Here is a 12536-nt window from a genome sequence, read left to right as displayed (position 1 = left end):
ATGCTGTCATGGGAGAAAATAATACCGGGAGGTGTGGGAGATATATAACCCCCCCCGCACCCCCCCCCCCACCCACCCAGTTTTTCTCTTATCTTGGTATTCCATACCAATCAGACTTGTACAGTGTTTAGGGGGTTTAGAAACTTTAAAGACCTTGAAAACCATGGAGACTTAAAGCTCTAGTAGATTAGGACTTAAGGATTCCGAAGTTTCAGAGAGACCTCGTTGTCGCAAGAGCCTGGACCATCAACACCTCGGCCCTTTTTTGTGACTGTGACAATGTAAGACATTACTACTTTACACGTTTTCACCTGGATAACACAGGACCTAGAGATAGTGCCACCTAGGGGTACTAGGATTCTGAGGTTATGATCTCGTCTTTGAGACTGACCTTAAATTCTGTGACCTATCGGGACCAATTTCCTTCATAACATAACTAAACCTAGACCTCCAAAAATTTGAAATGTTGAGACTAATTAATATCCTGAAACCCTGGGACATGAAGACAGTGACACGCTGACACCCCAAAGACATTTCCAGACTTTAAAACTCAGGGTCCAGGGACCAAAATCCTGAATGTGTGATGCATTGGGTCACTAAACTTCACCATGGTATGGGAGACTCGGCCAACTGGGATTGTGAGATTCCGCGTGATCCAAAGCCTTAGCTTCCATCATAGTCTCATGATCACATGATCACTTCAAGGTTAGTTGTAGGGTTTCCAACTCCCGGACCTTCAGGGTCTTAGTGATCAGGTGTATGACGAGTTTTAGATAGCAGAATGTTACGGTCAGAACTTCTCAGGGTTTTTAGGATCCAAGCTTATAAAATCCCAAGATTTGGCAGCTAAAATAACCAGGTACTCTCCAGGTTTCGTGAATTTGAAACCTTAAGATCTCGAGAACCCAGCCTTGATACCTCAGAACTACAAAAGGTCTCACAGTTACAAAGCTTAAACGAATATAATTTCAAGGCCTCGACATTTAAGGTCTTTCAGCTTCGATCTGTCAGAGTCTATGTGCTTTGGAATCCAATGGTTTCGCAAATCTCAAAGGTCCAACGCTTCAAAACCTCATGGTCCCAACCTATCATGGCCAAAGGTTCCTAGGTTTTGGTTGCAAGGTCTCTGCGTCTCAAATGCTTGGCGTCTAACGGTCAGAGGGGTCTCAAGCCCTCAAAATAGCAGTCCCATAGTGAAGAGCGGAAATACCTTTCATAGTTTACAGTTCCGGAGAATCCCAAAACCTCATAATTCCAACGTCTCTCAGTCTCAGAGTCTAAAATAATCATATTGGAGTCTCAGCTTCCTAAAAGCTGTTACAGGAGCTAAAGGTAACTTTCTAGTCTGAGGACAAAAAGCTAAAGATCACAAATATCCAAATCTCCCGATGCCTCCAAATCTCACAGAGAAGATCCCAAAGACTCCTCAGGTTTCGAATCTCCAATGCTGAACGTTGGGAGGAATACTCCCACCCAAAGACTTGATGACATTATCCCAAAAGCAACTGTCTTGGTAGTTTTGGGGAAGGGGTGGTTGATTCCTCCCTTAACATTTTTAAGACAATCAGCATGCTTACGATAATTTTCTATGAGGGTGTCATCAATCTTTCCTTTTCTTCCAAACACGGCAGTGTAAGGGATGATGAACGTTTTGGGGGAGAATATAGCACCGGGGGATCTCGGGGAATACTACTCAGCAAAATATCTGATGGCACTATCCCATATCAACTGTCATGGTAGTTTTTGGGCAAAGGTCCATACCCCCCAGCATTTTGCCCTTTAGGTACCCCATTTTGGTGATCGATCTTTTGGCTCCCCTTGCAATTAACGCGAGCCTTGGTTACCCAAATTTGCAGAAAATTGAAAACCCAACCGGTAATTAGATGATTATAGAATTAATTAACGCTTTGTCTTGGCCCTACAGTGCAAAATTGCCGGAAGTACGCGTTTCGGTCACATTTTCAGACGCTAATTAAAAATTACCGCGGGTCAACCGTTGTAAGTGTCAGGTGTGACACTTGTAGCGGGTGAAATTGTCTTACCTTCAATTTAGTACTCCATATTGAAGGGTGGTAATCCAAAAAAAAGGTTGCCACAACAAACTTACATTTTTTCGAACTAGCGTCGATGAAAAACGCGCGCGCGTTCCGATTTCGAGCGTAAAACCAGCGCACTGCTCTCGGTAACGTTTGCGACTAACAAGTTTCACCTCGAACGATCAAATATAGGTCATTTAGCGCGTTTTCGCCTCGTCGGTAGAGGTAAATTGACGTGTACGAAGAGTAATTTAGCCAATTAAACAGAAATTATGAGTAAATTGTTCTCGCCGTTCGCCTTTTAGAGATGGAACCGCGCGTTATCGCCATTTCGGTCCGTTACCTTTTGCGTGCCAGAACCACCACCTCTTTGTCCTTCTACGGAAACGTGAAGATACACGACCTTCGTTCTGCACGGAATATTTAAGAGCTAATTACCGAAAAGTATCGGGAAATTCTAGCACGACCAGAACTCACAACCGGGTTACTCCCGCGCTTTTTTTTTAAATTCCCGCGAATAATCGTGATTCAAAACCTGCCATGCCCTCTATCGTCAGTTTGAAATTTCACTCTTTTCTCGAGTTACAGCGTACATTTCTATTTCGCACGTAAATACTTGCTGAATATGTCAATATGATGACGCTTCGCGCTATGGAATACCCCCCAGCACACGAAGAGTTTATTTATACGAATTGTGTCTCATGGCGATAATGATGATTGTGAAAGGGCCATTAGCAGGGGGTATTTTATACTCCCGTAACCCCTGGTGTTGTATTCTCCATCAAAACCGTCTGCCTCTCCACTCTTATGACAGTTTTCGGTAGCACCGGGGTGTCTAGGGTATAGAACCCTTCATTTATACACACGGTCTTATGGTGATAATGATGGTTTGTAGGGTACAGTACCCTAGTATGGTGTTGCACTATTCATCAAAAAGTTCTGAAGGAATGTTACTGGAATCATTACTAATATCTAATTAAATTAAAACCTTTCTGTCTTTAATTGTTTGTTTTACGTCTTTTTTAGATAGATTGAATTGTGGAAAACTAAATTTGAAGTTTGTACCAAAAAAAAATTCTTTTAAACCATGCGGAATGATACATAGCGACCGAGGACGTGATCGGGATTTTTTCCCCGTGGATATCCGAACACGACCGTGCACTATAAAACAAGGCCACTCCTTACTTATGGTAGCTAAGAAATCCCCTTCAAGGCATTGAGAAAATTCGAAGAAGCAGAGGAAACTGCAAGATCTCATAGAAAATCTTGTGAACCTGAAAACCCGGAAAAAGTTGAACGATTGGGATTTGGGAATTTGAAAACCAAAAAGTGCCAAGAAAGCTAAGAAACAAAAGAATCTAGAAACTCTGATAGATCTGACATATTGAGCAGTATAACCTTCCTTTTTTACCAAAAATCGACTACATCAAAATTTCTCGGGAAAACACTTTTTCTTATTAATTTGGGTGCGTAGAATCCGAATCAATTCGTACTTTTTCGTTCAGACTTCTCAATCAAAAGTTATAGACTAGAAACCAATTTCGAAAAAAAATTCAAAGGGCTGTAACTTTTGAACTAGTATCCCAATCTTGGAACTGTTTGAAATTATGGATTCTACAGGCCACATTCTATAAGAAAATTTTTTTCCGGGTCGATCTGAGACAATTTTTTTTCGGGGCCTCAAAAAAAGGCAGTGTATAACCTTCCTTTTTTACCAAAAATCGACTGCACCAAAATTTCTCGGAAAACACTTTTTCTTATTAATTTTGGTGCGTAGAATCCAAAACAATTCGTACTTTTTCGATTAGACTTCTCAATCAAAAGTTTTAGACTAGAAACCAATTTCGAAAAAAAATTCAAAGGGCTGTAACTTTTGAACTAGTAGCCCAATCTTGGAACTGTTTGACATTATGGATTCTACAGCCCACATTCTATAAGAAAATTTTTTTTCCGGGTCGATCTGAGAAAATTTTTTTTCGGGGCTCAAAAAAAGGCAGTGTATAACCTTCCTTTTTTACCAAAAATCGACTACACCAAAATTTCTCGGGAAAACCCTTTTTCTTATTAATTTTGGTGCGTAGAATCCAAAACAATTCGTACTTTTTCGATCAGACTTCTCAATCAAAAGTTATAGACCAGAAACCAATTTCGAAAAAAAATTCAAAGGGCTGTAACTTTTGAACTGTTTGAAATTATGGATTCTACAGGGAACATTCTATAAAAAAATTGTTTTTCCGGGTCGATCTGAGACAATTTTTTTTTCGGGTGCTCAAAAAAGGTAGTGTATATTGAGTTGTATGTCCCAGTGTATGTAAATATTTGATATGAATTTGAGACGTATAATTAACAAATCTCTGATAAAAGTGTAAGACCTGAGATAGCCTTAATCTTCACACGGATAAAATCAAGGTTTATTACAATGATTACGCCATAAAGCTAATATCTGAACATGATGGAAATGCAACTCTTTACGCCAGATGGGAAAATGAGGTTTACTAACGTTGAAGATGAGTACGAGAGGAATAAAGACTTGCACGTAGAAGACGTGAGATCTCTTCAGGGGTGGGTCGAGAAGCAGCAGCACCTTCCGCCCGTGTCCGGTAGGGGTACGATCGGAAATTTGTGACAATCTGGATTGATTTCTTGCAGATCTACAGTTTGCCATTTTCCTCCATAGCTGCCATTGGAGCATGGAGCAGGCGAAGACCACGATTGACAAGTTCCTGACCTACAGGGGCGCGTGGCCCGATTTCTTTGCGGAGCGAAACCCAAACGATCCAAAAGTCAGAGTCAACATGGATGTGGCGTAAGGTTTTCCAACTATGGTCAGTTATTATTGTGCTGTTGCAGACTGTGCTCTTTTTTACCAACTCGTACGGCGGAGAACTACAAAATTCTGTACGCCAGATTGATGGACACGAACGTCGATAAGTTTTCGTTGAGCGGTTTCCAAAAGGTCTTTGATATGTGCATGATGCTGGAGTTGATGCAGAAAGGCACATTTGATGGTTTTGTCTTAATCAGTGACTTAAGCAATGCAAGCATTGGGCACGCTTTGAAGGGCGACATCTTGGTTTCCAGAAGGATATTGTTGTACTTACAGGTCATTGTTAAGGTCTTTTTTTATCATTGCTCATTTTTTATGTGCAGGAGGCGTTACCTGTCAGATTAAAGGGTATCCATGTTATTACAACGTCCGCAATTAGAAATCTGATAGTGGCTCTCGTAAAGCCATTCTTAAACAAAGAAGTGGCACGTTTGGTAAGTGCATCCTCGCGACTCCGTACCTGATCACTGAATTTCAGCTGCATTTCCACGACTCCATCGAATCTTTGTGCAAGTTTGTACCACGAGAATTACTGCCCGCCGATCTCGGAGGAGAAGGGCCCACCACCAAGGAGCTGCACGGTGAGCGCGCCCCCTACCATCAACCGACTGAGTTTCTCAATTTTAGATGATATGCACGAGTCGTTCACTGAGTATGCGGATTTTTTCGTGGAACAGGAAAGTTTCGTTTCGAACGAAAGTCTGCGTGATCTGCGACCGCCCTATATGGATGAAGATGTGGGAATCGGTACGGGTGGATCGTTCAAGAAGCTCGACCTAGATTAGAATGTTGATTACGTTAGTCGCACAGCGATGGAATGAAAGACATAATTTCCCATTGTAATATTCCTAGTAAACATGTACACACTTCTAAATTTGTATGGCTGTGCCTTACCTCAGTAGCTTTGAAGAGTGTCCTAGTGAAAATCAACTTAAAACGTTTATTCGCCTAAGCTATCCGTTTCTGGATACCCCTGGGGGATGTTTCAGGGTTACGCAATTTACATATTCAGAAAGGGAACACAAGAATTAAAAAAAAACTAAGAAATTGGTCCTTCCCCCAGCTGTGCTCTGCACGGACCGATTATAGAATACTCGCTGTGTTACGGACGAGCCTGCAAACGAAGCGAGCCTGCTATTGGTCAGCGCCTCGTCCAATCAAACGTGGCGCGCAGTCGGGTGCAAAGCCGCACTCCAAGCACTGAAGGGAACCAACACCGGCCTTCCCGTCTTCTACGGGGTCCCACTCGAAGACCCTACCTTCTTCGATGACCGGGAGAAATATTTCGCCAAAAATGCCGTTGCCAGCGAAGCACAAAAGTTCTGTTACACAATACCACGCCTTTCCGCTTGCCGCCCTTCTGCTACTCACGGGCCAAGAGGGCGATCATTTCCCAGGAGGTCGAAACAATGCTGGCCGACCGCATTATTGAACCGAGCTCCAGCTACTCGTCTCCAATCGTCATTGTCCAAAAGAAGGCTCGCTTCTGCGTGCAGTACCGCAAGTTGAATGGCTGCATTCGAGACGAAAGCTCCACTCTAACACTTATCTACGAGATACTTAGAGAACTGGGGACAACGAAGGTGTTCTCCACGCTGGACGTCATCTGGATACTGACAGATCTCTCTCGCCCATGAGTATCGTGCGCACACAGCCTTTTCGACTCCCAACGGCGCCTGCTACCAGTTTCGGGTGATGCCGTTCGGACTAAAGAACACACCTTCCACCTTTGAGAAGGTAATTATTGAGGAGGTACTGCCTAGGATCCTAAGGAAATCTGACATGGTGTAATTCCTCGACGACATCGTGGTGTATTCGAACTCATGGGAGGAACACCTCGGCCACCTGCGGATAGTGATGGATCGGTTCCAGCAGGGGGTGACATCCATGACCTATCCATGACCTTCCCAACTTTTGGGCCGATAATTTACGTTACGCAAGGACAGTCAAGTGTTCCTCCGGCTGGATCGAACCAAGGACGATCGGAGTACACTTCCCGATGGGTCCTCCTTCTCCAAGAGTTTAGTTACGATCACATTACGCCTGACGCTACCACTCTCTACCATCAACCACGTCGAAATGGCCACACTCGTGGAACACGTCCGTGCTAACTAGAAGACCAATGTCGGCGTCGTTTAGTGGTCTTCTTGGGTGCTGAAGTTCTTCTGAAAATCGGGACCTCGAAAGAAGATCTAATGGATTATCCGAAAAGTAAGTTTTCAGCGAATCTTTACCATCAAAGTTTTCGAGAGGAGCACGAGGTATGCTCGAGGAACCTCAAGGAATTTTTTGGAACAGTTCTAAAGGAGGACCTTACGTTTTAAATTTGTTCACAGGGTTTCCAAAGCTATTAGCTTTCTTAGCTATTAGCTAGGGGTCGTGGGAAGCGAATTGAGGGGAAGAGAAGAGAAAAACATGGAGAGAGCAATGGAGAAATTGATAAAAGGAGAAAAGGAGGAAATAAGAAGAGCGGCACTAATGAGACAAAGGAGCAAAATAATTAAAACAAAAAAGAAGATGGAGGAAATTGGAGGATTAAGGGTAGAAATGAAGAGAAGGCAGAAGCAAGAGAAGGTAGAGGTAGAGAGAGGGTGAAAGGGGTGAAGATACAAACAACAGAAGAAAAGAGAAAAACGAAATAAAAATGGAGAAGAGCAATTATTCTGCAATGTGGCGGGGATAGCTGATAAAGATGCTCCATTCTGGGGAAAAGGGAAAAGCAGAGCGGGGTATATGAACGGGGGTAAAAAGAGATAAGGAAATGAGGCGAGGAAACGAAAGAGGAGGAACGAATACAGGTCAGATCAGTAGAAGTGGAGGGAAAGAAAATGAGAATGATAACGATACACAACGGAGAAAGAATGGAGGACTTACATAATAATTAAATAAAATAGAAAAAATGGTAGATGAAAGGGTGGCAGTGTTAATATCGGTGGAGAGGGGGGAGGGCAACCACAAGATAGAAAACCAAGATCGAGAAGTGTTACTGAAATTATTAGAAACGAGAGGTTGGAGATTTTTAAACGGAAATATAGAGGAAGATAATTGGAGCAATTCACATACATGGAAAGAAGAGGGAATAAGAAAAAGGCAGGGTTCCAAATATGTCCGAACCTCTTCCAAAGCTTTTTAGGTCCTCTTCAAAGAGAGGGCCAGCGTCGTTTAGTGGTGGTGCTGAAGTTCTTTTGAAAATCGGGACCTCGAAAGAAGATCTAATGGATTATCAGAAAATCTTGATAGCCGAATCTTTACCATCAAAGATTTTCGAGAGGAGCACGAGGTATGCTCGAGGAAACTCAAGGAATTTTTTGGAATAGTTCTCAAGGAGGACCTTACGTTGTAAAGTTGTTCACAGGCTGTCCAAAGCTATTAGCTTTATTCGCTATTACCTAGGAGGTGAAAAGACGGAAAGAGGTGCCCCTGCAGCTTTACGAATTAGGAAAACTGCAGGAAAACCTAATTCGGCATAGCCGGCAGAATGTTCGAAACTGATCTAGGGTAATTCCCATCTCTACCACAGATAAAAAATTCTTACCTCAGCCCAGGTTCGAACACCCGGCCTGTCGACTATGTATGGCAACGCTCTACCACTGAGATACATAGTCGGGATCTTGGCGATAGTTATCTGGAACCAGGGGAGGGTGACGCAACTTAGGCTAAACAGGGTCCTATCCTTTATTGAGAGGAACGGGCCTTTAGTGTGCCTAAGTACTGCCTGGTGGGGCTTCCCTTATGAATAGAATAGAATATTTATTTTCCATCAATTTCAACCCTTATGCACAGTTGACATTTTTTTGGCCCTTTAGAATCCCTTCCCTCTCATTTTGGCGCTTCCAATACCAAGACTAAGCATGTCACAACAGCCCTTTAGTCATTTTCCATTAACTTCACAACCCTTATGCGCCCTCAACAATTGTTAGTACATTTCCACAAACATTTAAAAAAATACGATATTGTGACCGCGTTTTCCGTGCGTCTGTTCGTCCGTCTGCCCTGCCGTCTGTCTGTTGGTCCTTCAAATTTAGTGAGCACTTTGTTTTATCGTAATGGGTTCCCTTAGGCAGAAATGACAACGGGAGCATGTTCAATTTGGGGTTTGCCGGGAAAAACCCTCTCACCGTGGTCGAAAGTGTGTCTGGAGAGTAAAAAGAGAAAAGAAGCAAAAGAGGAAGAGTAGTTCGAAATGTTTAGACGGAGCCAAGGAAAGCGGAAGCGAGAGACAGCAGTTAGAGAGCGGAATAGAAAGGGGAAGGGAGCGAATGGAGAGGAGGAGAAGAGAAAAACATGGAGAGAGCAATGGAGAAATTGATAAAAGGAGAAAAGGAGGAAATAAGAAGAGCGGCACTAATGAGACAAAGGAGCAAAATAGATAAAACGAAAAAGAAGATGGAGGAAATTGGAGGTTTAAGGGTAGAAATGAAGAGAAGGGAAGAGCAAGAGAAGGTAGAGGCGGAGAGAGGGTGAAAGGGGTAACGATTCAAACAACGGAAGAAAAGAGAAAAATACCTACCTTTGGACGTATTTTATTAACATTCAATCTACGCCTATCATCCCTTAAATAACGCGGTTGGAAAAGAATCTGAGAAGTAAATAGAGAAAAGAAGAAGAGGAAGAGTGGTTCGAAATGTTTAGAAGGAGCACACAGGAGCATAGGAAAGCGGAAGCGGTGAGATAGGAGTGAGAGAGCAGAATAGAAAGGGGAAGGGAGCGAATTGAGGGGAAGAGAAGAGGAAAACATGGAGAGGGCAATGGAGAAATTGATAAAAGGAAGAAATAAGAAGAGCGGCACTAATGAGACAAAGGAACAAAATAGATAAAGCGAAAAAGATGGAGGAAATTGGAGGGTTAAGGGTAAAAATGAGCCAGAGAAGGTGGAGGTGGAGAGAGGGTGAAAGGGGTAAAGATACAAACAACAGAGGAAAAGAGAAAAACGAAATAAAAATAGAGAAGGGCAATTATATTGGAGTGTAGCGGGGCTAGCTGATAAAGATGATTCTGGGAAAAGGGAAAAGCAGAAAGGGGTATATTAACAAGGGTAAACAGGGATAAGGAAATGAGGCGAGGAAACAAAAGAGGAGGAAGGAATACAGGTCAGATGAGTGGAAGGGAAAGAAAATGAGAATGATAACGATACACAACGGAGAAGGAATGCAGGACTTGCATAATAAATAAATAAAATAGAAAATATGGTAGATGAAAGGGAGGTGGTGCTAATATCGGAGGGGGGGGGATGTGTAGAGATGGGAAGAGAACCACAAGATGGAAAACCAAGAGCGAGAAGTGTTACTGAAATTATTAAAAACAAGAGGTTGGAGATTTTTAAACGGAAATATAGAGGAAGATGAGGAGGACAATTCACACACATGGAAGGAAGAGGGAATAAGAATAAGGCAGAGTTCCAAATATGTCGGAACCTCTTCCAAAGCTTCTTAGATCCTCTTCAAGGAGAAGGCCAGCGTCGTTTAGTGGTCTTTGACTTCTTGGGGGCTGAAGTTCTTCTGAAAATCGGGACCTCGAATGAAGAACTAATGGATTACCAGAAAATCTTGATAGGCGAATCTTTACCATCAAAGATTTTCGAGAGGAGCACGAGGTATGCTCGAGGAACCTCAAGGAATTTTTTGGAATAGTTTTCAAGGAGGACCTTACGTTGTAAAGTTGTTCACAGGGTTTCCAAAGCTATTACCTGGTTTTCGGAAAACAGCAAGCCAGTTTCTTCAAAACTAATTCAAACAGCGGTTCTTCTAAGAAGATCTTTCATTAAATCCCTTTGACGTCTATCGAAAAGCTTCTTGAAGATGTAACCCAAGATCTAGGAGCAAACCGCATGCATTTTTCTAAGAAAAGAAAAGACGTTTTTGGAAAATGCACGGAGTAAACGAAGGAGTCTTTACATGGCTTTATTCTTCATCTGCATCACGTGGTAATTTTAACTAATCTATATCCAGTTTCTTGAAAGATCCCCCTAAGCCGATCCCCAAATCTTTATCCATGTAGGATGGTCGACGGTCCCGTAAACTTTCATTCGAAACAAATGCTTCCTGTTCCACGAAGAAATCCGCATGTTCAGTGTACGACTTCTGCATGTTTTCTAAAACTGAGGTGATCTAATGTAGACGATGGTAAGTCGCGCTCACCGTGGAGCTCCTTGGTGGTGGGGCTTTTCCCTCCTAGATCAGCGGGAAGTAGCTCTTGTGGCACGAACTTGCACAACGCTTCGTAGGAGTCGTGGAAATGCAACTGAAATCGGTAGATCATAAGTTGCGCCGGACGAAGCTCTTACCAAACTCGAGAGCTCCTTCTTTATGAAAGGTTTTATGAGCGACATCATCAGGTTTGTAAGTCCTCCCATGGTTATGACGTGGAGTTTCTTGAATCTGACAGGTAACGCCTCCTGAATACAAGAAATTGCACATCATACACGTAACCTTTGGCTTTCACCTGCAGGTATAGCAAAATCCTCCTGCTCGCTGAGATATCGATCTTTAAAACGTGTGCGGCCGTAGCATCCTGCAAATCGCAAATGATCACAAAACCGTCGAAGGTACCCTTCTCCATGATCTCCAACGCTATGCACATATCGAACAATTTAACACTATCCCTGCAAGAAAACCTATCGACGTCCAAATCCATCAGCTTGAAGTAGAAAACTTTGTAATTCTCATGCGTGCGTTGCGGAAAAAAGGAGCACAGTCTGCAACATGCATTTAACATTAGAGCTAAACTGGACGGGAGCACATTACGTAACTTTCATGGCGTTTTTCACTGCCGGATCCTTTGGATTTCGATTCGCAAAGAAATCGGGCCACGCCCCTCTGTAGGTCAGGAATTTTTCAATTGCGACCTTGGCCTGTTCCATGCTCCAATAGGAGCTGTGGAGGAAAATGGCCAACTGTAAATCTAAAAGCGACCCTTGAAGATATGATCATCAACTTCGGTTCTTATCCCTACCGGACACTGGCGGAAGGTGCGATTGCTTCTGAACCCATCCCTGCAGTGATTTGAGGTCGTCCGCGTGCAAATCTTTATTCTTCTTGTACTCGTCTTCTAGGTCGCAGAACTTCATAGTTGAGTCGTAGTTTAAATCTTACTCAGATTCGTGTGATATTCTCAGCAGTGAACCTTGTACCATGGTTTTATAAACAAACCCAAGATAGTGTTTCGGAACATAATAGTCAACAACTTTGTTACGAAAGATTTATTTAAATACAGTGATACCGTGTCCATGAAATCAACGGGAATCCATTGAAGATTATGTTTCTCTAAAATTATGCAATATAACCTGTTTTTGTGTTTTCTTCAATCTTTCGAAATCTTTATGACTATTCCTGCATTTTTCCCGAATATTTCTTGGATCTTGGCTATCGTGACTCTTGAACCTAATTTAAATCGTTGTAAATTAACGCTTCTGAATCTTTTTGATCTTCAAGCCTTTGTAGCTTCAATTTTGGCCCCTTTAATACCAAGACAATAATCCCCATACAAGAATCTTGGGTTTACGGGGGACGCGTAGAAGGTCTGGGCCAGGCGGAGGACTCTCTTCATTATTAGAGGGACAGCCAGCTGAACCCTAGGACTTGCATTTAGACAAATCGAGCTCTAATGACCGATTTCTGGTTCAGCGATCTCGTAGAGCTCTAGGACTTCAGCTGAAGGATGTAAGAGGACGGAAC

At 42.7% G+C, this 12536-nt stretch overlaps 3 protein-coding genes across 3 annotated transcripts in view; 1 reads left to right on the top strand and 2 right to left on the bottom strand.

Annotated features, from left to right (window-relative positions):
• The window catches only part of LOC116162349, a 36939-nt gene extending 34595 nt beyond the window's left edge, over positions 1-2344 (bottom strand). The window contains exon 1 of the mRNA XM_031475965.1: positions 2043-2344. The gene's annotated coding sequence lies outside the window, so the exon portion shown is untranslated. The remainder of the gene's footprint in view (positions 1-2042) is intronic.
• Positions 2345-4485: 2141 nt separating this feature from the next.
• On the top strand, positions 4486-5665 carry LOC116162348 (alpha-tocopherol transfer protein-like). Its single transcript, XM_031475964.1, has 6 exons — positions 4486-4636; positions 4686-4842; positions 4887-5139; positions 5187-5297; positions 5342-5444; positions 5491-5665. The coding sequence occupies exons 1-6, from the start codon at positions 4486-4488 to the stop codon at positions 5646-5648; spliced, it is 933 nt and encodes a 310-aa protein (XP_031331824.1). The 3' UTR covers positions 5649-5665.
• A 3732-nt stretch (positions 5666-9397) lies between these two features.
• LOC116162535 (retinaldehyde-binding protein 1-like) lies at positions 9398-11967 on the bottom strand. Its single transcript, XM_031476169.1, has 8 exons — positions 11815-11967; positions 11607-11763; positions 11305-11557; positions 11147-11257; positions 11001-11103; positions 10758-10954; positions 10550-10700; positions 9398-10361 (listed from the first exon to the last, which is right to left on the bottom strand). Exons 1-6 carry the CDS (start codon positions 11927-11929, stop codon positions 10797-10799), a joined length of 897 nt encoding a protein of 298 aa, XP_031332029.1. The 5' UTR covers positions 11930-11967; the 3' UTR covers positions 9398-10361; positions 10550-10700; positions 10758-10796.
• Between the last annotated feature and the right edge of the window lie 569 nt (positions 11968-12536).

This window comes from Photinus pyralis, unplaced genomic scaffold (assembly GCF_008802855.1).
Source record: "Photinus pyralis isolate 1611_PpyrPB1 unplaced genomic scaffold, Ppyr1.3 Ppyr1.4_LG10, whole genome shotgun sequence".
Taxonomy (NCBI): Eukaryota; Metazoa; Arthropoda; class Insecta; order Coleoptera; family Lampyridae; genus Photinus; species Photinus pyralis.
Note: the sequence above shows the minus strand (reverse complement) of the source record. Positions and strands in the feature narration are given on the sequence as shown.